Genomic DNA, 25727 nt, shown 5'->3' with positions numbered 1-25727 from the left:
AAACGCACGACATTCCCAAAGCTGGCAAATACATAGTTTGTGTGCAAAACAACGTTTATTGAACTGTAAAATCGTTCATGCACTCATTGTCAGTGGTAGTGCAGAGCTACATATTGGTGACATTACAAAATAGTATTGGCTCTGATTTGCAACTGCAAGAAATAGTTGTTTAACTGGATTTAAATCTTTTAAGAAATAAGTGTATGATTTGTTTTTCAAGTTGAGTTTGAATAAGATGGAAAAGAAGATTCACCCCCACCTCAACCATGAAAAACTGAACCCATTACCAACATAAATATAGCTGTAGTTAAAAACTGCTCTGGATTATAATTTATATCACCAATGCAAACTGCAGATGTTGTCTTTTGCCAAGCCTATGCTGAATTTCATGCCACTCATCATCCTTGCAGTGTAACACATCACAATATGGAACAGCTAGCTGAGCTCTGAAAAATATTACATTCTGTATCCAAATAACCCTGGTGGAAGCTGGAACAATCTTCTGGCATTTGAGTAAATGCAATTGATCATTGAGAAACTAAAAGCCAGACCAACCACCAGAAATGATCCATTGTAAACATCGCCTAACTGGACAAATACTTCCTTTTGCTCTGAACTACCAAGCCTTTATATTTACAGCACAAGTAATGTTTTTCTACCGTTAAAAACAATAATGAACCCCCCCACCAAAAAAAGGTAATCAGATAACGCCAAAGTTCTTCTGCTGTGAAACTCGTGTATGGGTGTTGCAGTAGAGTCAATTTACCACAGGCAGTGCATCAGTAACACGTACATATTAATAAACAAGGATGTACAGTATAGCTATTACTTAACAATTTTATTTTGTCTATTCTTAGAAACCTCCAGTTGCAGTCTAGTGTTTTCACATTCAAGCATCCTTATTTCAACATCCATGAAAATGCCAGGCCTATAGATAAGTCAATATGATAACCTGCCAGCTATAGAAGATATAAGTGAAGCAGAATACATTTTCTTTTTAGACAATAGAAATGTATTGTTGTCAGGATGCTCAACCGTACTGGCATGTGCAATAGTGGAAGAATGAATGATTCCATAACTTGTCTGAAAATAGCTTCTGCCCAATTTTCAAGGAGTAATCTTTCCCTAAATTGATGACAGAACTTTTTACAATAGAAAATTGAAACACCTTTAAGGCTTGGTAACACTACTTGAATAACTGTGATTCTGGGAATGAGGAATTATAATGCATCATAATTGTATTATAAGCATACTGTAAGTGTATTATAAGTGTAATAATTGCATCAGTCTTAAGACTATATAACTAAAACATATAAACCATCATGAGCCCAGTAAGACCACGCCACTAGTACAGAAGATATATTTAAAACATTTCTCAATATCTTTCTTTGTCATAAGAATTAATTTTGTTGTAAATGAATGCCCTACTTGAGCATACTACAACGTCACACAGAAGTATCAAAAGTAGCAGATATACAAGCTCAAAACATGGCGCGAAGCGCCATGTTTTGAGCCTGTAGATCTGCTGCTTTTGCTATTTTTGAATTTGAAAGCTGAAAAGTAACAGTTTTGGACAAATGAGGTTTCCCCCCCGACAAGAGACGTTATAGGGCATAGCAGTGGCGGACATTTTGTGGTTCCACTGATCCTAAGCCCATTCATTTTCCCCATAGACCAATTATTTGTTTACCAACATTGAGACTGGATGCACAGGTGATTGTTTCATGCAATACATTCTCAACCTGTTGTTTCGGGGTGCGCTAGTTTCAGCACACCCCAACCCCCTCTTGTGTGTTGCCTAGTGCTGCGCGCCCTAGCGAGACCTGACAGAATGGGTTTGACGCTTGCGCAGTATGACGCTTGCAACCAGCGTGACGTCATCTGTTAAGGGGTCTAAAGAGATTTCCAAAAATATTTACATCAATTATGTTAAGCCTAGAATCAAGCCATCCAGGCTCCTGGTGAATCATGACCAAAAAAAAAACATTTGATTCTGTGAAGAACATTTTTTTATTTTTTTATTATGATATACTATATTTAATAAATACCCTTTGTGACCAGGAGCCTGGATGGCTTGATTCTAGGCATAAAAGGTTACTAAACACTTCTCCTTTTTAGGGCTAGGCAACTACACTTTGAGCTGCCACACAGGTTTGATCATACAGATAATAAATATGTCATTGTCTTCTATTGCCCTGTTACACTTGCAAAAAGTGCATGACCTCATTAATGTCATAAATGTAATGCCAACAATTATTTTACTGATTATAAGCTTAATTAAAATACAAATATTTGTGAATTATGATGACTCACTTGAACGATATGACCTTATGAAGAAATTAAGTATTTTGCCACACTAGCAGGGCATTTACAGTAAGCTACACTAGTATTGAGTGATTATGTATTTTTGTGAGGTATCATGAATCCCTTAATATTCACTTCATGTTATATTACTTTAAATAATGAGTTCATGAATTAGGTATGAACCATTGTCTTAAAGTTACAAGAATTCCATAGTTCTTGAGCAGTTAACAAAAGCAAATATATTGGAAACAAGGGAAAAACCTGGCCGAGACCCAATACACTACTTGTAATAAACTCGTTGTCATGCCTGATTAAAGATATAATTGTGCTTTTGAATTAATTTAGAAGGCATATGTCTTACGAAGAAAATAAATATATTGGGCATTGTGATAAATATGTCATATGTATGTATAACAGCTCATACAAGACTCGTAATGTACTATAAAGCTTATAATATGCATACTATGAGCTATAATACTTCTGCCATATAATGGACAACTATTCAAGGGTTACCAAAGGTTCTACTTTCAGTCCTTAACTATCAAGAATAATCATCTCAGAGTAATGTTCATAGTGTTAATGCAATGAGATGACAAAACCTTTCTCTTTTACTTAAAAGTGAAAAAGTACCACTTCTAGGAACAAAATCAAAGGCTTTTTTCATTTTCCAACCCAAAAATTCAACGGTGGCAACATGTGCTTAAGTCCAATGCCATTTTCAGCTAACTTTATTCATTTATTCCAGTTCACATTAGTTCTTGGAAATAGCTGGAAACCCCTCTTACACAAAAAAGGTATAACAGGCATTCGTTCGTCCCTTCTTCAACTCACATACTGAATATTTTAATGAGTCCAGACTGCCATATTGTTTGGTCCCTCTTACAATGAAGAACAAACAAGTACCAAAACATCCCATTAGATTTCAATTAAATTTGTTTATAGCAAAGTTACATAAAAATGGCACAGTCACAGAGTAAATAAGATATTAATAACCCCACTATATTAATTTAAAGTAACCCATTGCAGTTATTTGACTAACATCCCAATCTTGAGTCTCAACCCCAATTGCCAGATGTTTGAAGATAAGGTGGACACACTGCACTACGTGGCTGTGTATGTAAAGCCTGATTTATGCTGAAAGTAGCCGATCTACAAGCTGACAACGCACCATGATGCATTGTGAGCTTGTAGAGCGGCAATTGTTGGGGCACGATATGGCGCACAGCCAAGTATAATCAGGCATAAGAATAGAGAGGGAGGCCATGATGACTTACATACATTGCCTCCTTCAATGACTTGTGCTGCAACATCCACAATGTACACAATGGATATCAAAGTACACAGAACTGTTCTGTAAGTGATAAAGAGAACATGCATTTCTAAAATGCAAACCTTAATCCCCATTAATGCTCATACCCTGCGCCGCTCCTAAAAAAAATCAAAAACAAAAAAGATCCATTCTTACTAGTGATTCTATTCATATACATATATTTTACATTTTTGCGGTCCTGGTTTAATGTACCTCATGTCTTTAATATCATATACCTTTATGACTCAGTACCATCTCAATCATTCAGAACAACTATCTCCCAGACAATAATCTCTGGTACATTCAGTACTTTCTGTATAAAGTCTCTTAAGATTTTCTTTACAATTCATTAAAAATACATAGGAACAAAAATAATGGTCTTACAACAGTCCACTGTCCAGCAGAGGCTGCGTGTTAGCTCAGTGAAGTCTATTATTTGCTTTCTTTAACGTAGCTAAAGATAAACTGACCACTTTCTTCATTCTGTACGTATTTGTGTCTCTGACCTCTGGAGGGCCAGGTCAGTCTGAAAGGCGCCCTGTCCCAAGGCTGTGGAGTAGGCTCTGTTGTTGTGGGCCACTGTAAAACCAGGGTTGGGGAACGAGCCAGAGCTTCCACGTTTTTGAACTGGGGCCTGTGGCTGAGGTACTGGGTGGAAGTCATCCAGGTTATCATAGTGGGATGGCACCACATTGGTGCCGTGTGTCTGGTAGGAGTAGTCTCTCTCCAGGTCAGGGTTGGCCTGGTTATAGTGCTGCTGCAGTCGGACACTGTGTGATCTCTCAGGCTTTGAACGGGCGGTTGGCTCCCTAGGAACTGCTGCCTGTTCATCTGTGCTGTGGTAGCCACTGGATGTTTTAACCTTGTTCTGGTGGTGGTCATGATCAGGGCACTCGTACCGTGTTTGGAAGTTCCTTTTAGTGGGGTACTCTTGCTGCCAGTGCTTGGAGCTGCCACCTCCTCCACCACCGAGCATGTCGTCCGCAGGCTCGTATTTGGTCTCGTGCCGGCCGCTCTCCTGCTGATAGGAAAGGTTGTGTGGAAGGGAGTGTGAGGATGGGCATTTCTTGGAGCTTTGCTTGGCTAGTCCATCCAATTTGTCGCCCACTGTATTGACCTGACTGTGCTTGTCAGTATCCATATACAGGAGGACGTCAGCATCCGACACCAAGTGTCTAGCATGGTACCTCCCGTCTTTGTTCTCGGCTGCAATCAGTAGAGCTTTGCCAGGGTCAGATTTGCTGCGCAGGTGCAGAGTTTCGTAACCCGATATATCTGCAGGGGCGAACAAGCCCACATTGTCATACTGAGATAGGACTGGACCCTTAATCTTCTGCCTAGCCCTGCTCTCCCTGCGGATGGAGTGCATGCGAAGTCTCTCTGATTCCTCGGGGTCCCAAGAGAGGTAAACAGGAGCTCCCTTGGACCCGTGACCGGGGGGCATGTCCCTGCTTATGAAACTGTGCTCCTTCCCAGGTAGGAGGACATGGCGAGAGAGGTAGTGGTACCCACTTGCCTTTCCTGCTGGTCGGCTCGCATTGGATCCCGAATCTCTGCCATAGGAATGAAAGTGCCGGACACGTATGGTCCCATAAGGGTCCACATCATAGTAGGGTGCTTCTAGAGGGCTGCCACCCGAGTAGGGACTGTAGCGGTACTGGACACGTCCATTTTCAAAGAAAGGCTGCAGCTGGGTGACATGATAGTCGTTTTGTGACGACTGTTGGGACTGTTGGGGCTGTTGGGGCGGCTGCTGGTAGGCTTTGCACTGATACATGGGCCTGTGGTAGAAGAACATGTCATCATCGGGGGGGACCTCCGTCCGCTGGATGGGTACTGGCCGTAGAGCAGGAGGAACATGGAGCGAGTGCACCCTGCGGATGGTGGGATATCCTTGGTTTCTATCCAGATTGACATAACCCTGACCTTGGTGCCCTAGCCCAGGGGAAATGTATGCTCCCCTGCTCCTGGACTTCATGGAGTGGTGGTAGGACCTGGGGCCCAAAGTGCAGTAGCGGTTGTCAGCACGGGCGCTGTAGGGTATCTGAGGCTCAGACTTTGACACATAGGAGAGGTGCGGGGGCACACTGTCTGGCCGGTAGTGGTGTGGCACAGACTGTGGACCCACAGGGAGGGGCCGCTGGTGGTAGTAGGCAACGCCTGGGGGCTCTAGTAAAACCGCCTCTCCTTTAGAGTGGTAAAGATAGGCTGGCTGCTGGGCAGAGGATTTGCGAGGAGAAGGAGGGCGGTGAGGCAGAGCGTCCGCAGGCGTAGAGGCATCAGCCAGGCTATGGAACGAGGCCTCGGCCTGGCTGAGTGCTGCTGTGGCCAGTTTGCTTTCGATGGAGCGGATGGGAGGGGTCGGAGGCGTGGGTCCATACGAGTCTTTGTGTTTGACAGGCTCTATGCAGGGCTGTACTGGCTTAATGGCCTCCCAGGGCTTCTCGATGGGCTCTGCTGAAGTAGGGGCGACTCTAGCGCTAGCCTTTGCGTGCAACTGAGGTTGTGTTGAGGGCTGGGCTTGCGGCTGAGGGTGGATCTGTGTTTGGGGCTGTGTGTAAGGCTGCGATTGTGAACGGGGCTCTATTTGAGGGTTAGTCTGTGTTCGAGGATCAGCCGGAACTTGAGGTTGAGGCTGTAGTTGAGGTTGTGTTTGTGGTTGTGGCAGTGAAAGAGATTGCTTTTTAGCTTTTTGAGCTGCTTGCGGCTGCTGCTCCGATGGTTTTGGAAGGGTTGGGGGTGGTACAGTCTCCTCTGCCTTGGCCTGGAAATTAAAAAGCATATTGTTATTTAACCATTATTTCAGATGAACTTGACCATATTTCTTTATAGAGCAGGTATATCTTGCTGTCCTAATGTCCTTTCTGTATTTGTAATGATACTGTATTAATACAGTTTTTGCAGATACTGTTGGGCAGCTAAGGTTTCACACACCTTCCACAAGTGTCACATCCCCCTCTCTGGGGAACGTGACTTCTTAGTATTGCTGTCATATTGCTTTATTTGTAAGTGAAACGTATTCTATTGTTGCACTTTTAAGTTGCTCTTGATAAGATATATCAGCTAAATGGCTGTACCGTTACATGGACAAAAATCGTTGTATAAGAAATGTATTCTTCACTTCGGTTCATGTTTTATGTACCAGCATTAAAGTGAATAAAACAACATAATCACACCTAATAATTTATTAATGGTAATTTCCTCATAAAACTAAATAGGTTGTGACGCTTACCTCAGCAACGGGTTGTGGTGAGCCTCCTGTCCCCTTGCAGCTGCTACTGTACATATGGACTAGAGCAGGACTGGACTTGCTAGTAGAGAGAGCTACCTGACCCATGGCAGGCTGGCTTTCTGGTCTCTTCTGGGTTAGAGCAACCAGGCTGGGAGATCTGGAGCGGGCAGCACTCTGGTAAAGAGGAGTGGTTGGTGGGGTGATACGGTCCTGCCTACTTCCAGGAGGGGTGGATGGGGACTTGGCACTGCTTGAACATTTGCTGCTGAGGCTGGTCGACTCTGGTGGCGGTTGCTTCAACGGGGGGCTGGACCGCGGCGGGTAAGCGGCTGCAACGAGGGTTGGGGTCGTGGTGTTTGCCATTGGGGAGTTCTCCTCCCCAGCGACCTCCCGAATGTGTACCTGTAGCTGCAGCACCGGAGGATAGGGTGAGTCCACTGCGTCTGAGTGCTCCTGCTGCTGAACGGGGGACACCGGGGTGGGGGGCTCAGAGGATCTCCTCTGGGACTGAACAGAGGCCTGCTGGGCAGACTCTGCTAAGGCCAAGGCCAGCATGCGGGCAGCATTCTTAGGAGGGGCAGGGGGCGGGGCAGATAGGAGGGGGCCGGGGGTGAGGTCCTTTGAAGAGTCCAGAGCTACGGCTCCTGGGAAGGGCGACAAAGACATGGGAACTGCATTTGATGAATGATTGAGTGAGAAAGAGCACGTGGTGCATAACAAGAAAAGACAGTAGGCAGGCAGGCAGGCAGATTTCAAGGCTCTTCAGGAGTAGGAAAGAGAGGGAAAAGTTAAGCATGGCGGCCGGGCATCACGTGATAAGATTTCTTTGAGCTGAAATCCATGCAAGTTGTTAAAGGCATGAACCTGGGACACTAAACCTAGAAAAAAGCAGGCATTCATTTTAATGGCATTACTCAAGCGAAAAAAACTGTTACATTATTGTAGGTAGGATGACACAAAATGAAGAGACAACGAGAAAAGTTTGAATATTCCGGCGATGACAACGCTCCACCTTACCTCTGTGTTCTTGACCGCCAGTGGGTGCTCGCTGTGCACTCTCCTCCTCTCCCGTCGGCTCTCGGCTCTCTGCGTTGTCGAGGGCGGCGAGCTTGCAGTGCAGTTCCATCTGGAATGCGTCACACAGAGATGGCTCGCTGACCCTCGGCAGCACACTGCCCATCGAGGGGAGAGAGTCCCTGTGTCCCGAGGGAGGGGTTGAAGGCTTGGGAGGGACACCCTTTACCGCTGAACTCTTGTCAGGTACCTCTGTGGGGAACAGCTCTAAGATGTTCAGTGGCGCTAAACTGGCTGACTTTAAGCATTTAATAGGCGACACGGCCTGCGTGGGCTTATCTGTGTACGAGTAGGAGGTGGTCAGCTTCTTCTTTCCGACCTTCTCCCCCATGGTCATGCAGCCCAGATCAGGAGGCAGTAACGGGGCGGTTATGTTGCCCAGGAAGCAGGGTGAGATGGGCTCAGAGCAATTGTTTTTGCCAGTAACACTACCAGAGTCCCTCTTCAAGCTGGGGCCCTCAGCCCCAGCTGGAGAGTCGTCCACGGGGAAGGCGTAGGAGTTGTCAGGGAGGCTGCACTGGAAAGACATGGGGTCAAAGTCGAGTGAGGCCATGCCGATATCTGGCGGGCTGAGGTCTACGTCCTCGCCGGCCGAACGGGGCGGGGAGATGAGGGCGGGCACGCAGATGGGTCCGTTGTCTCCGTCGCTGTCCTCCGCGACGTCCCGGTTGTCGTAGGAATTGCAGTGCTGCCGGCTGTCCAGCAGCTCGCCGTTGAAGGAAGCTGACAGGGCGTCGCTGCTGGAGCGTGGCCGCCGCGGGCGGTACACTTTGGACTCTCCTACACGTATAGCAGACATGTCAGCTTAAACTCAAATGTACAACAACCAGGGTTGTGGACAATCTTCTAAGTCTATATAAGCTGTTTAAGAGTAATCTCATAACTATGTTCCAAAGAAGCCATTTGTGCTTATGATGTACAAAAATAAGTTGAGAGAAGCACAAACATTACCTTCAACGTTATGCAGGGAGGTCAGCGATTCTTCACTCTTGGCTGATCTTAATGTTGCAGTGTCTCCTCTACCGCCTGAAACGACCACGACAACCATGTTTGTTTACTCCCCCCAAGATGAGCAGTGAGTCTTACTGCACGCTAAGGAAACACTATAGCCAGATCCCAATACTCAAACATCCATCCTCCAATCAATCAGGTTCACTTTAAGGAATGGGAACGCTCCTCGCTCAGTCAGCATCATTTTGAAGCGATTGCAATTTGTGGTGACGTGTCACAGCAATATTGTTGGACCACTCCAGAGCCAGGAGGGTTGTCATGGTCATGTGGAGGAGGAGGATGTATGCGTCATGCATTGTTGTTTCCACATTGTTTCCACCCAATGTTTGAATTTATTGAATTTAGATGTCACCTGACGTATGCAGATATCTCTAATTGTCTGGCTACACAAGACTAGTACTAGAATTGCTTCTGTATTGGCAAATTAACGTGCACAAAGTACAGATATAGTCAAATAAAAATAATTCAAAACGTTTTGAAGAGTTAATAAATAGTATACAGGTCTATTGCAATAATAATGCGTGGTTGTCACACAATTCCACAGCACACCTAGACATGTCTCACGGCACACCGTTTGGGAACCACTGACTTAGACCTAAGAGCTTATTGTCAAAATGTCTTGACATTAAAGTCTTACCAGCTAGAGCCATAGCCTTGAGCTCATTGGGTTCACTGGGGTTGCGCTGCAACTTGCGCTTGGACATGGATGATGATTTCCCCAAGTTAAAGAAAGAGCGCCAGCTGCCCACTGGAGACTTCTTGGATTTAATAGGAGGCCTCTTCCTGTGACCACACAACAGAGGGTTTGTAAGACATTCAGTAACACATTTCATTTCAAGGCTAACTGAATCCAAAATACACAGATATCCATCAATTATGTGCATCTTCCCATATTTCTGGCTGCTCATTGTCCTTGAAACAGAGCAAGAAAGGATTTCTGAAAACGGTATGGTCATTAATTACAGTTCTCCATTTCAACATGTGCAGGCTTTGTTTTTTGGGTGCAAGAAAAGCTATGGCACAAAGAATGCTACATCATAGTCAGCTCATAGTTGCCTCATCAGTCATCACTGGCCTGAGCAAGTAGTAAATGACACTCTTGTGACCAATGTCGCTTGTGAGACAAGTACTCTGTACTCAGAACATAGTACTGAATTACTTTACTACATCTGTACCAAATTAACCATAAATGGGTCGATTCTGTTCCATTTGTACACTCTAAGTTAAATTAATAATGAGGATTTGTATGCACTGTGCATTATAGTCCAGCACTTTGCCTTATATCAGTAAAGAAGCTGTATACCAGCAACACTTTGCACATCTAGAAATAATCTCTTCTTCACTCGTGGCTTTGTGAGAGAACTGCTACCTCTCTGTAGGTTTAAATGGCTGACATTCAATCTCCTTTTTGTTACATCAGAAAGGACAGGATTAGGAGTAACACACCTCTCAGTGGGGAACTCGATGACAGTGTGGAATTTTCCCTGGAGGGCTGCCGGACCTTCGCCCACTTCAATGTACTTGCTGTCTTCTGTAACTGGAGAGTTGATCTGAGCCTGGGTTCTGGCCTGTGCCTCCTCTAAGGTCAGCAGTTTGGTAGAGGGAGATGACACCAGCAGCGACTTGGGCCTTGACAATGAGTTGTGACCTGAGGATTGGGGAGGGGTATGAAATTAATAATGAGTGGCGGGCCCCACCGGAGCCATGTGAGACCCCGAATTTGTCGATGAAGAGTTAAATCTGGAATTTATTTTGTGAGTTTATAAAACCTTGATTCACCAGAGGAGCAAATTGAATACCCAGCTACACAGCAATATCACGGTTAACAACAACAAATGAGTCGTCCTTGCCAAAGATATTACAGACGCTCTGGTGCACATACCTCCTCCTTCTCTGATGAGTGTGCTGAGCTTCGTACTAAAGAGAACATCCACATGATTGAGAATAAATTCCACCACCACAGACTGGATACGCACTTCCATGAAGGCTGCCGTACCACTAAAGCATGCAGACTCGATTTGTTTGGACCTGGTGAGAGACACACAACAGAGGAAAAAGGAGAATGTAGGAAAAATAAATATGGCTCCTTTAAATCCAAATGTCACTATGACTATGAAAAATTACCTATTCATTTGAGACGGTTGAGAGTTAAACATCTACCCACTTAAACCCTATACTTTCAAGTGGTTAGTATCTCAAAACTCACCTCAGTAAATTAGGAGCCCAAACAATAGCAAGGTTCTTGCTGTGCATGTTAGTGATGTAGCTGAATGTGGCCAGATGGGACAGATGCCTCATGAGGAACTCCAGTGTCCTGGGAATGGAAGAGGCTTCATCAAACATTCATTTATACAGCTTTCATTGGCTTCAGTAATAATGCAATTTCTGAGGCTGACTTCAGACCATTAATATGTTACTATGAGCAAACAGTGACAGTAGAAATCACATGACACTCTGGAAATTAAACAAACCACAGCAGACTTACTAGAAATTGTTTATTTTTAAAGGCAACATTAGATAGCTATATTCGGTTGGTAATGGTAACCTTTGAAGTCGGGTTGTATATATCCTGTGACTTGATATCAATATTTTGAGTTATCACACGTCTGCCTTGCTCCAGGTTCTCAAAATGAAAAAGCAACAGACTCAGAAACAGTTCTCTATTATCCTCAATAATGTCTTTCTGGCTGAATTGTTGGTTCTCTGTTCCACACTAATGTTAGTGGCATTTTAATGATGTTGTTTACATGCATGTTGCAGTGGGGAGAACAATATATTTACAACTATGTATGCTGAGTGTGAAAAACAAAGAACCCTGAACACACATTAAAAGTGAAGCTACAACAACACCAGTGTGTTGCTCTATGTAGGTAATGTATATAGCTTGGGACTGCCACCAGGGGGCAGTGTGGTTCCACACTGACCTGTAATGCGGCGGAGGCAGCTGTTGGATGACATCATGGATCTTGATGAGCCGCTCTTCGTCTGTCGCTGCTGATACAGCGTCCTTCAGGAGAGAAAAAGGGAAGAATGGAGAAAGACGGAGAGAGAGACACAGAAAGAGAGAGCGAGAGGTCGGTATGCATCAGTGTGTCTACACTCAGGTGCTGCTGTTCACCTCCAATCCTCCATACAGATCAAATGTGCTGTAAAAAGCTAAAACGGGACATACTGTGAAGCTTAATTTATGCTCCGTCACACAACTGTGTCACGCACCGGAAACAGCAGACCTACAAGCTCACACGCGAATGTGACACATCGTGAGTTTGTAGGTCTATTATTTATTTTTGATGAGTGACAGGGTCGTGCGACTGAGTATGAATCAGGCTTAACTGTGCAACCACGCTTCCGTCCTTCCCTCCATTTCTTCTTTCTCTTGTCAGCCACATTGCCATAACAACCGGCAAACATTTACTTGATCCTCAGGGGCCGCTCTGTTATGTTTGGAGGAGATTTCTATTCCATGTCACTGTAGAGCGTGCTAGAGCGGTTTGCTGTATTCCTAATGACAGGGTGCGCTCAGCACAATGCTATTATTTTAGGGGGTGTCGACAAAAACTTTAAGTGTTTGATGAAATGAGTTTTTTATACCCCCGACAGAGACTGGAAGAAGCCAGCAATGAGAATGTATGTTGGAACAGTGTGAGCGAGAGCGAGATAGAGTGACATCTGCAGACACAACTGGCCCCTTTTGGAGTAATGAAGCATTGAAAGTGCCATAAAGCTGAATGCCTTACACCTGTACCGATTTTTTGTATAGACAAAAGGGGCGTATTAGGATGTGCCAGGATGTATAGGAAAGGAGGTCCCCTCAAGTGTACCGCTGAGTGTAATGCTCTGTCAATGGGTAATGCCTTGGTTGGCCGCTGTCATGCGATGCGAAGTGCTATGACACGTTGTGAGCTTGTAGATCGGCTATGTTGGGGTGTGCAACACTGGCGTGCAACTAGGTATAACCCCAACATCCCTCTTATGGGGGGAACATTTGCCAAAAGAGCAGATCTACAAGCTCACAACGCATCGTGTTGCGACACGTTGTGACGTTTCACTAAACATTATACTTACAGAGAACTTCTCGTATAGCTGGTAGGTGAGCAGGGGGTTGGGCAGCTCTCGGAAGTAGAGCTTGCACAGTGAACCCACACAGTGGATGTCCTGGATGTACACATCTTTGGTCAGGTCAGGGATCTGCTCTGAGTCAAACTCGTGCCTGTATTGTATAGAGAATGAATGGTGGGGGGACATTAAAAGACAGAACATTATGAACGTGTGCATTTTCAAGGGGTTGGATGCATAAAAGTGGTGCAATACACTCAAATACAAATGTATGTGATAGATTTTATTCCATTTGTAAACCACCCCAAAAACAAACAAACAAAAAGTCTGAAGCAAGACAAAATAATTGGTATACACCAGTGATTCTCAACATATTTCAAGGACCCCCAATTTGATATTCATTAGGCCACAGTCCGCCATAAGATTTTTACATCTCTGGAATCCCAATTTAAAATCGTTTTCATGAATCATGATTTGGTGTGTCATTTAGTCCAGAAATCCTTCCCTAGATATGGAGATAACGGTGAATCCATTCTTGTACGTTCTCTAACTGTTATTTACTTGTAGCTAGTGCATCCGGCTTGGCCGGGCATTCCAACAAACACAATTGGCCATGTTTGCAGGTGGGGAGGGTGATCTCTGTCACGGTATTAGCGACTCCTACAGGTTGGTCAGGGTGCCTGTTCAGTGGGGAGCTGAACAGGGAATGACAGCGTTTTCCTCAGCATGTGTTACGTCCTCCCGGATGGTGAAACTCCCCACTGTCTGGTGAAAAGAAGCAGCTGGTATCGGAGGAGACACATTGTAAATGTAGTTGTCTACACCATCCCCAAGACCAACCAGTAGGTGTCAGCAGTGACTACATGGGGGAATTGCTATAATGAGTTAATTGGGAGAAAATAAGAAAATAAAAAAAATGAAAAATGTAATATTGGTTAAGATTACTACAGAAAATGTAGCAGCGGACCCCCTCAATGACCCCTGGGTGTCCCCGGAACCTATATTGAGAACCACTGCTATACACAATGCCCCTACACGACCCTTTGAATAACTGTAGCCTACTTTCAAAGTTTGAGAGACTGTAGCCCCCCTCTAAAAGGAATTATGTAGATGTGGTTGGACATGCATTTCTAAACACCATTTAAATTAGGTTTTAAGCCTCTTAATCCTTACAATCCTCTGGGCCCAAAACTTTTAATCCCTATCCGAGTGGATCACATTTGAATTTTGGGTGTTAAAAGAAACTATTTGATTAATCAAACTTATATTTCTTATTGACATAATGTTTGCTGAGATAATTCTATGATCACAGCTCAGATATATACGTGATCCCAATCCTGGGGAGGGTTTGAGCTACCCAAAATCCAACTTATGATCCACATCCATCCAGGGATTAAAAGTCTTGAACTCTTAGGCCCTGAGGTCCTTTACATTAATAAACAATCCTGTGTGTTTGACACTCATACTAGAGAATCAGGAATCAAGAGGGGTTTATTTATCAGTCACTCATAAAGGTACACGCAGCGGAATGTTGGTGTGACATGGTCCACAAGGCTGGGCAACATCATCAATACAACTTACACATGATAATACATTTAAAAACAAGTCCCCTTCAGCTAAATATTCAGATTATCAAGGTTCTTGTTCAGGTAGGATAAAAATAAAGATGAACAAAATTCTTTACAAGGAATGCCTTGTTGTCCTTGGACACAGGTGAAAAACCTTCCTTGCAAAAGATAACAGGGACTTTTTTCTGTCTTTTATACTGGCAGTAATCCAGCATAGACTTCATATGCTATCAGTCCGTAAATGATAACAAAAACAATAGAGATTAGGTTTGCGAGCCCCCACCTGTAGTACAATACCTTCCTTTGTGTGTGTGTGTGTGTGTGTGTGTGTGTGTGTGTGTGTGTGTGTGTATGAGTCTGTGTGCTTCTGTGGGTCCTACCGTAGCTTCTGAATGTTAGAGGCTATTCCAGAGAGGCGGTAGATTCCATCCACCACTCCGTGCTTCTCAAGGAACTCTGTGCAGCTCTTGAGGACCTGAGGAACTACGACCAGAAAAACAACATATCATCAGATCACATCTTCTCCTTCAGTCAATATTTGAACAAAACTTAATGAATGCTACACAGTAGAATCTGGAGTGTTAACTTAACCCTGACACACTTTCAGAGTTCAAATAACATTGATTGCACAAGGTCAGAAAGGTGTCTGTAGGTGCCTTGTCCCACAAACCATTGTATTTCTTTGCAAAGCTGGCCAATGCTGTTTTGATGTACACACAGTTTTCTTAAGACACCCAGTTTAAAAGTAGAGCAAAGTAGAGCAGACACAACAGCTCACACAACTTTGAGGAGCAGGATGTAAAATGCACACTGACACAGATATGCAAGGGATAATCAACTCAGAGCCGTGCAGTTATAAAAAAAAAAAAGAATGCACTGGAGGCAAATTAACTTTGCCTCCGCAAAGTGCATTATTTTACAATAACTGCACAGCTCACAGTCGATTATGCTTCTTATGCTATAGTAACTTACCAACAATTAACATATAAGTGAATGTTTATTCATATTTTGGGGCAATATGCTCTTTGAATAGAAATGTTGTGTTGGCACTATCTTCATTGCCCTCGGAATAAATGTTATCTAGCTACTCTAGTAAGTGGGAGAAGCCACAGTAATAACCTAGAAACGAGTACCAGCTGAGTCAGTCAGCTGCTACCTTTACCACAATATCAGCTCACACATTTTCGACTCGACAAAAGGCTTCAAGTTATATTGAAATCCATGTTGTTTTTAAGGATAGCTTGTAGTTGATGCTAACTTAGTCTTGCGTAGCCGGGCAATCAGAGGTCTCTGCCTACGAAACTTCTGGTGACATCTAAATTCAATGGGTTACCTAGAACTATGTGGAAACAATTCAGAGATATAAGCACTTAAAACCAAAACGTCTTCGACAAAGATGTACGAGATACGTTGTGAATCTGCTATTTTTGCCAAATATTAGCCCCAGAATAGGGATGCAAGAGTTAAAGTAAAACAAAATTGGGGTGGTGACTGGACTGGTTTCGAAAGTGCGTAGATCTCTTCTAGCAACTACGTTTAAATTAGTCCCCAGAAGATGTATCAGCATGCGGAGATCCCTGATCATCTGGCAACATGATGTACACATCATGAGACTGTTAGCCTAAATAAATGTTAATACAGTACATTTCTTATATACATTTGTTTAGAACAGTGATGAGACCGCAGCCAAGCGGGTATCTGAAAATAATACACATCCTTTGGGCAATTGGAAAGTAGTCCTCCGTGGCGATGGCATAAACATCGCCACAGAGCTATCTAACGCATAGTGCCGTCTGTGGTCTAGAATGCCCTCTAGAAAAAACAGCCTCTTTGTTTGACTTCAGAAACTGATTTAAAGAAACATAATTTGTAGTGTGTGGGTGGGTGTGCTTGACATAGTGTGCGTGTGTGTATATTATAGAGACAATGAATGTCTATGTGTACCAGGAGTTTCTCAGACCTCCTCCCCCTCTGCACACATCATTCACAGACTTGACAGAAAGTGGGACCCATGCCGAAGCAGCTGTTCAGACAAATTCCATGCATAGCAGAAGCATACAGGAGGGGAGAGTGAGGAGAATCTGTTGGCATCCATTGACAGAGCAGACTTGCACTGAGGGCCCTGATGGACTGTAACATCCCTAGTTAATTTAACTCTGATAGTGTACAAATGTAAACACATCCATTTGGTATACTCTCCGAGTTACAAATTCGAAATCAACACTGAGGTTTTAATTTGTAAGCTGACTCCATGTTCTTAAATATTTTGAAACCACTTGAAAATCTCTTTACTCTGCAGTATATTGCTTGAGAAAATGTTAAATATGTGTACTATGTGTAGTGTATTTTGATGATATACTATAAAATAATTACTCAATCCTTGTACAACTACATTAAAAATGTGCTACAGGCAAGAAACATTTCTGACAATGTTTTAATGGCTATGGTTGTAATTCTGTACAGGGAAATAGGGTAATTGTTTGAAATCTTAATAGCAATAAGTAATACAAAATATATATATACTGTTGCGACATTACTTTTCCCCCCTTACATTTAGAATAGTCAAGTATGTAGTTATGTCAATTCATGAGTTCCCCACACATTTCTGTATAGTCTTGTCACTGCTGTCCCTACTGGCTAACCTGCCAGTGAGGAGCCCCCACCAGGAGGATGTGGTGCCTCCACCATACTCCTCACTGTTTAACATCCCCCACTGCCAGGCACCGCCCAAATCGCTAGTGTATTAACAAAGAATGCCCTCCTCGCCCGGCTTCCCTCCCACAAACACGGTCAATTGTGCTCGTATGTACACTCGGCCAAGCCAGAGGCACCACGCCCACGGATGATTCAAACCCCTAGTGTCTGTGGTGGTGGACAGGGACTTCACCCTTGTGCCACACGAGTGCCCCAGGATATGCCATGCCTTATTACATTTTCAATATTCTAAGTAGTTTTCATAGTTATAAATTATTCATATTTTTGTTGAAACTACTCCTCTCAGCTACGTGTTACAGTTTATAAGTAAGAGCACAGAGACCTGACCCTTTGACCCAAGAAAGTGTGACAGAATACTTTATCTCTGTGTCAACTGTCAAGGTAATGTAAGCCAACTTTTACAGACAAGGGCCGCCTAAGTTTCAACATGAATGTGTGAGCCCAACGAAAAATGACCAATACAAAGACCTTGACCTGTGTAAGACCTGTTACAATAAGGCTGTTAAATGAGCCCCAACTCTGACCCTTTTAACAGTGTATATGTGTGGGTCTAATTCATAAACCAGTCCTAGTGCAAATGTTGGATCAGCTTTTTAAATCACTAGCAAGGTTTGAGCGTTTAATGGTTTAGCGTCTAAACCATCGACTTAGAAACCAAAGCTTAATTAAATGAGCTTCAAATTGTCCTCAAAATGAGGCGATTGATCAACTGTTGAATCAAATGACCTTCCAGCAACACCAAGATATCTTAATTCTGTGTAAAAAAAAAATAGACTTTAGACTGTACTGTACTTTGGCTCTATGTGCATTAATTGATCAATTTTAACACCTGAAGGGATGTGTCTTTCTACAAGGCAATGAGCATAAATAGTAAGTAAATATGATTAAATACTTACAATTAATCTTTGACAATTGGCTGTAATATGGTATATTATATCTCAAGACAGATTCTGCTAACAGCAGAATCTGTCAGCACCATTCACTACCCTAAACCCACTACCCTAAACTACCCCTACCGAATAAACAAAAAAGCACCCGGGAGGAAGTGGACTAAGAAAGGGGAGGAGCCAAACCAAGTTCCTGTTTCTACACAAAAAAAGTGGTGCCCCCACAGGCTAAAACAAAGTGGAAAGACATGTTTTTTTATCGAATGGGTTCCCAGGTTGTATGGTATATGGTACATTTCAAAGTGCAGTTGAATATTTGGAATGGTTGACACAGAGGCTCAGTACAAATAGATTTTCCCTGAAGTAATTTAACATACACTTCAGAGTATTATTCCTTATATATTCTATCTTTTGATTTATAGAGACCCTTTCAGTGTGGAATGTGTGGAATTGCGTTGCTAGGGGGCAGCTTTCGCCCACGTTTATTTCCTGTCAGCTATTGATACTGGCCAGCACAGCAACAGGAAATAAACTTTAGCCCCTTTAAAAATGTTCATGTTGTTGTTCAAGTTTGAAAAGGTCTATGGCTGTGATTTTACCATAACATTTTGCAGGTCACTCTCCATTTACAAACTATAAAAGGTAAAAAGATTTGGTTCAAGTTTTTGTGATTTTGGTGCCAAATGAGGTGACTGTGAGCAACTGGTACCTCAAGAGGGTTAGATTGTACACATGGACTGCCTCTGATGTCAGACTAACTTGAGAATTAGGAATTTGTGCACAGTACACATGCAGTATGTCTCACCATCATGGCCGGAGTTGAGGAGGTGTTCTCCTAGGTCACAACCAAACACCCTCTCACGGAGGATGCCCCTCTGCTTCAACTTCTGTTTGGTGGGCCTCGACTTCATGAAGGTGCGCAAGAATGTGATCAGCTTCCCGTGCTTCTTAGACACTGTGGAAACATACATATAAATGTAAATTATATAAATTACGTTTATGTTCGCAAATACACTCTAAAAGGGTTGTCAATAGTGATCATCTCAGATGCCCTGCATATCTGTTAACTTCCGATAAGAGAACAAGTGTGGCCCAATGATCAATCACATAGAGAACCTCTATGCACAACCTTGTACGAAACCTCCGAAAAGCTACTCAAGTTGGTGCCAAGTGGATTTCAACCTCATTCTAATGCAAAACCTTCCATACATGTGTGGTATCCTTGCAGTATTACGCTTCCCTCCTAAATACCACCTCCCTGGCAACTGCAAAGGCATCTTCCTCATCTAATACCAGACCCATTTGAAAACCAAAACCTGCATTCATCAGATAATGTGTCTGGGAAAAGGTCTTAAGCCTCTTATAGTACAGGCCAGTTGTTTTCTCCATTTTGGAGTGATGTGGAAAAGCATAACTTTCTACTGAAAATGTCTGACTTTTAAATTACTGGTGAGAGGTAGGAGATGTTTTCCCCACTGCTTGATGTCACATGCTATGGCCTAGCTACCTTGCTCTGTAATTCTAAGGAATCTATTACATTATAAACATCAACTGAGGATTCATTAGTCACTGAAATTGTACATCTACAGTTCACTGTCATTGACAAAAAAGAAAAAGACGTAAACAATGGTATAACGATCATGTTTCAGACCAACATATTTTTTTCATTTCCTGATTCACTGCGATGGGAATTTAGAGCTATTGGCTAATCAAAATGCCATGCAACATGTGTTTTTGTATTACCCTACATTTATTAGATTATTATATGGGAAAAAGAAAGACTATTGCCCACATTCTTCTCCACAACAGTCAATCCAACTGAGTATGATAAAATTCCATGTGATGCCTCATTATGAATCTTCATTTTCTTTGTGCTTTCAGACCATCTGTTGCACTCATTTATCCAGATATATTCTGAATCAACAGTTTCCATTCCTCCTCTGGCCAAAGACTCTCATCTTTTTCCACAAAAGTTCTCTATTCCTTATGGGAAATTACTTATTTGTAGATAGTGAGCAATAACTCTATTTTTCTATTTTGCTGTTGGGGCACGCATGGAGAAGTAAAAAAAAACAATAATTTGTATTCATAACAGCTACAAATATTGAGTTCACACACTTCTGTGATGTACCGTGTTCATTCATCCATTTGTCGGTCGGAGAGTATTTTAATAGGTCCATTGTGTTACATTTGGACACTCTAAGAGCTAAATTAACAACACTCTGGATTTTATAATGTAATGTGTAATATGACACTCTGCATACTTTACCACAGTGTTAAGTTACAGGGGTGCAGACAGGAATATAAAGTAGGTCATTAACTCCTTTTGGGTCACTTTCTTTGACAAGTGGTTTGATAGAGTTGATGACAGTAGGATTAACATGTCCATAAGAGATTGAAGTAGCAGGCTCCTGACTGACTACATTCATGGATGGTTATGATGATCACCATAAACGTTGTTGCTGATGTGTGAAATTGTGCCCCACCAATGTGAAATTGGTGGGGCATAAAGGTGTTGGAAGTGGAACTAGCGAACATCTTTATGTCAACAAGTGTACTGTGCATGTTCAGAAAGAGTAATGGATTGGATTTAATTCCATAAGAGAAAAAAGTAAAAAATACATTTTGTATTTCATTTGCCAGTCTTGTGAATATGTCACACCAAATACTAAGCAATACATGTCACATTACATACAGTACTGTCAATTAGCAAAGAGAAAAACAGCCTCAGAGTGCCATAGTTGTTAATGAGTTCAGTATTGCTCATTGGAAGCACCTCCCCTCAACTGTTTTTGTCTACAACGCTTTCCGCCTTCCTCATGAGAAGCCATTGATTATCTTTATGATCTACGTATGCTTACAAGTCTTCCAACAAGTCCACCCCACATGGGGAAGAAAAAAGAGAGAAACACCCTAAAGATCAAGGGAATGACAAATGTGTATCTGATAAATGAGGTAATCAGTTTGTTACCCTTTAACCTCGTTAACTGTTTCCCGCTTGCTTGTCGATCCCTAAGAAAACTATAATTTAACAGCTTTTGGCAACAGCATCCATCCAAACATAATGAAAACAATTGCTTTGTTGTAGTAATAATTATTGTCTCCGCCAGGCCGAAAGGCATGGCGAGAGAGTATGTTTTACCCTCCGTCCGTCCGTCCGTCCGTGTGTGTGTGTGTGTGTGTGTCCTGTCTGTGTGTTAACAGCTAATCTCCGGCACCGTTGGCCCGGTCGCTGCGAAACTGTGCACACCCACTCCCTGGATGCCAATTCAGAACCTCTGCCCCACATTTTTCACATGGGCCTGTTATAGCGCCACCAGGAGGCCGATTTGTGCAAAACCCATTTTTTCTCATTACACCTACAGCTTTTAACCAAACGTCATGCAAATCGGTACACAGTATCTCTATAGTCATGTGATCAACCCGGATCTGTCCGATTTCCCATATTGCATCCTCATTGGCTAAGGTTGGCTTCCAAAGTTTGCAGGATTGGTCCGTTTTGAACAAACTGCCTCCAATCATGAACGCAGCTTGCCATTTCCATAAAATTGCACACGCACATTCCCACTAGGCCGAGGAAGAAATGCCACTTGAACATTTTCAAATCAGCCTCATGGTGGCGCTATAACTGGCCGATTTGCATTTTTAACTATAACTGCACCGATCTGCGTGAAACTTTGCACGCACACTCCCTAGCGGCCAAGGAAAAACATTGGACTGCATTTTTCACATCTGCTTTTTACAGCGCCACCAGGAGGCCGATTTATGTAAAATACATTTTTGGAGATTATTCCTTCAGATTATGTCCAAAAAACACGCAAATTCGTACACTGCATCTCCATAGTCATGTGATTCTGATGGATCTGTCCGATATTTCATATTCCATCCTATTTGGCTTACAGTGGCTTCCAAAGTTTGCAGGATTGGTCAGTTTTAAACAAAATGCCTCAAAACATGAATGCAGTGTGCAATTTCCGTGAAAGTTTGCATGCAGATTCCCACTAGGCCGAGGAAGAATTGCCCCCCTTTTCACATTCACATTGGCCTTTATAGCGCCACCAGCAGGTCTAATTTAGCAAAACACATTTTTGGAACAAAATTCCTCAAATCATGAATGCAGTGTCATCCCATTGAAAGGCCTAAGAAGAAATGCCACCCTTTTCACATTGGCCTATTATAGCGCCACCAGGAGGCCACAATAACCTACCTGACCTGGCGGAGACCTGTGCTCCGAGGAGCACTTTTTCTAGTTACTCTCCGCCAGGAGAGTATTGTTATCACTGCGTTTTCACTTTCTAAACATGACACACCGATTGGTCAAGCCTCACGTGACACGTGAAATACTGTGATCTGATTGGCTAGTGACGCCACCGGGCCTATATATACATGGCATCACTCTGACAGTGTCTCCGCCACTGTCAGAGTGAGGTAAGACGCGCCTGTGGAACAATTGTTCCAATTGTTCCTATCTGTCTTATTGGACAGATAGGACAGATAGGACACTTATATAGACAGGAGGGATATGACACTTACATAGACAGGACGGATAGGACAGGAGGGATAGGACACTTACACAGACAGGACGGAAGAGGACACTTACCCAGACAGGATGGATAGGACACTTACATATACAAGAGGGATAGCGACCTTCGCGACCTTCGAACCAACACAAGTCTTCTGGCGGAGAGTTGTGCTCCGAGGAGCACTTTTTCTAGTTTTTTTTGTAGTCATGCATAAACCAAAACAAGCAAGAGAAAAAAGCAGGATAGCTTTGTCACACAATACCTTATTTATCTACAAATGAACCATTGACATATCCAACTGAAAGTGGTCAAGTTGAGCACGTCATCAAACCTAGTATGGACTGAATTTCTGACGGTGCAGGCCAGATAAAAACACATTTTACTGTCTCAATGGCACCCGTGGCAGGAAACCTAGTATAGCTGTTGTAGTAAACAATGTGCAAACAAAACAAACTTTCATTTGGGAGTTTCTGTTGTGTCATTTTGTTATGAGAGATGGACTGCAGCTAAATCCATTTTGAATCCAGAAGCTGCCTCCAGGACAGCATTCACCAATAAGATGCATTGTTCGTGTTCCAAGAGAACTGGAGCTTCACTTTCCCCTCCGGGATGAATTCCTTTGTGCTTCAATTCCGTCAAGACAGAAAGCTGAGGTTTTGTTTACCGAATGTGCAGGTATCTAAGGCCCTCCATATCATGTAGGGTCTGACTGTGCAACTATATTGGATTACACTGACTTGTCACTTTTATTCAGGAACACAAATCAGCTCACAGTGGAGGGGCTGACAGCAAATGCCAGTTTGTGAAGAACTTACTCAGGCTGTCATCTGCTCAGTGTCAACATGGATTATAGCCGGGAGGCAGACTCTATTGCTCTACTTCAGAAATCCAAATTACTTGTGGAATGGCATTGAAAAACAATAGAATGTGTTCTTTAACCATTCACCAGGGTGAGACTGTATCATTTATCTATCAGGCAGGGTTTGGTAAGAAAAGGGTACTAATCGAACTACTATGACATTATTTCATATAGCTTTGCAATTGCATGATATAGTTAGAACAGGTTGTCTTGTTCTAGGCTCTTCTGGTGGTGAAATGACAGCCATAATATTCACAGATAGGGAAAGAAGAGCCCATTGTCTCAGCCTCGCATTTGTATGCTTATCAGAAGTCATAAAACTATAAATCAAGTAGGTCCTGTTTGGGGAATTCTGACAGCTTTCACTTCCAGGTTACTCAACGTCAATTAGGTTGACGCTGGCATTGAAAATTACCTCAAATGGCCTTGTTACTCTTTACTGGGAGAATATATACTTTATACGTAAAGTTTTAATATTTCTATACGAAAATCTTAATTGTTTCTTGCCTCCAGTCCCTCTCAAATTCCTCCCTCTTTAACAACCAGTGTCAGTCTGGGAAAACAAACAGGCCAGTGGAGGTCAAGTATGATGAGGAGAAGATAGACGGACCTTAACCCAAACCTTAACCACTTAAACCCCTATATTACATACATACATACATATGACAAATTCTGATATTTTTTGTAAATTCTTGCTTATGACATGCCCAACATAGGGACACCGGGTTGAAAGTTATAACCACTACACACGTGATATAGAACAATCCACGGCCTCTTTCTTGACCACAAACCCATGCTTAATGTGTTGTTAAAATTCAACGCAAATGGCTCATTCAAAATGGACCTCTGTGTTGCCTGTTGCAGGCAAAAAAATACATACATCAGCCATCAAACTAAATGCTGTTACAATTGTTTGTTTGTTAGAAGAATGCTTTTCATTCAGCAATACTTTTCCATCTGCACAACCATCGCCAATCACATAGAGAGTGAGACATTTTAGTTTTATGGTGGAGTGCTAATATTGGTTGATCACTGACATCTGTAGTAGGCCCATTGTTAAGTGCCCATCTAAACCTACTTATCCAAAGAAAGCCCACTTTAATGGTAGGTCACCACTACACTATGTTTACAAAAGCTCCTCCGCCTATGGAATCAGGGTAAACACTGTTCAACACAATATGTGTTAGGTTAGCTGCTATAACTACCACTCATTGGCATTTTGAGGTGCCATTTAGCGTAGTAGCGTAAAGTAAACAACAGAACAGTGTCTCCCTGCTAAATGTGATCATGAGTGACAGTGGTCTTTGTTGACACAACAGAGCACAAGTGGTGTGGTTGTACCAGGAGAAAAATGGCTTATTGTTCCATCTTTGATTGCTAAACGCATCTGTAAGTGAGGGAAGCGAGGACAAGGCAACTACGTCATGTAGTTAGCTGTGTGTGGCCGCACCTAATGACTATGGCAAACTGCAGAGTCCAAAAGACATGACACAATGTCTCTGTCCAATTTACACATTTATAATTTTGTCCTGATGAAATTAAGCAAGATAGAACAAACCTTGATGTGAAATCTGCTCAAATCAAAGACGATGAAAGAAAAGACAAGGATATACATAGAATGGTACAACTGTCTGTGTTGTTAAATCCGTCTGTCATACCCCTATTCACACATTTTTAATTGATGTGCAAAGGGTTGCACATGGGGAGCATGATGTTTTCAATCATGAGACATGCCATATCAGAGCCACTCTCACTCACTAATCAAATCATTTTTAAGCTGACTAGAAGTGGGGTAATCTTTAAAAGTAATCAGTAACTGGTTATTTTCAACTCTGTAATGAGTAACTTTCTTAGAGCAGTAATGTGTAATCAGCCACTATTCTAGTCTACCATTACCACTCTGTACTGTAACGAAAACAGAGAGCAGGGGGCGTGGCCTGGTGAAGCAGCAAATGAATGAGGACAGAAAATACAAAGGCTTGAATTCTGCACTGAACTATTGTTCTGTTAAAACAAACGTCAACATTACAGTTACTCTAACCAGTGTTGCCATGTCCGCTTATTATAAGCAACTTTAGGCTTGTTTTTCCTGTAACGTTGCTGGTAAATATTGGTAAATATTGTCTCGTCTCTAAAGTGTAGTTGCATGTTTCCCAATGTTGTTTAAATAAGTGGTTCTCAAACATTTC

At 42.7% G+C, this 25727-nt stretch overlaps 1 protein-coding gene across 7 annotated transcripts in view; it reads right to left on the bottom strand.

Annotated features, from left to right (window-relative positions):
• Window positions 1-2044: 2044 nt before the first annotated feature.
• arhgap32b (Rho GTPase activating protein 32b) overlaps window positions 2045-25727 on the bottom strand; it is a 102793-nt gene continuing 79110 nt past the window's right edge. For 5 of the 7 annotated variants that reach the window (XM_084074616.1, XM_084074617.1, XM_084074618.1 and 2 more), the window contains 12 exons: window positions 18962-19111; window positions 14935-15037; window positions 12996-13140; window positions 11855-11937; window positions 11137-11244; window positions 10813-10958; window positions 10377-10578; window positions 9568-9713; window positions 8871-8945; window positions 7863-8699; window positions 6846-7516; window positions 2045-6377 (listed from right to left, as the gene is read on the bottom strand). In XM_084074616.1, the coding sequence (XP_083930742.1) occupies window positions 4092-6377; window positions 6846-7516; window positions 7863-8699; window positions 8871-8945; window positions 9568-9713; window positions 10377-10578; window positions 10813-10958; window positions 11137-11244; window positions 11855-11937; window positions 12996-13140; window positions 14935-15037; window positions 18962-19111 (4952 nt within the window). In that variant the 3' untranslated portion in view covers window positions 2045-4091. Of the gene's footprint in view, window positions 6378-6845; window positions 7517-7862; window positions 8700-8870; window positions 8946-9567; window positions 9714-10376; window positions 10579-10812; window positions 10959-11136; window positions 11245-11854; window positions 11938-12995; window positions 13141-14934; window positions 15038-18961; window positions 19112-22782; window positions 22868-25727 lie in introns of all 7 variants that reach the window. The other 2 variants (XM_084074621.1, XM_084074615.1) reach the window with 2 other exon arrangements.

Source organism: Gymnoscopelus microlampas (assembly GCF_963454915.1).
Source record: "Gymnoscopelus microlampas genome assembly, chromosome: 12".
Classification (NCBI taxonomy): domain Eukaryota; kingdom Metazoa; phylum Chordata; class Actinopteri; order Myctophiformes; family Myctophidae; genus Gymnoscopelus; species Gymnoscopelus microlampas.
The sequence above is the reverse complement of the archived record's forward strand: the minus strand, read 5'-3'. Positions and strand labels throughout refer to the sequence as shown.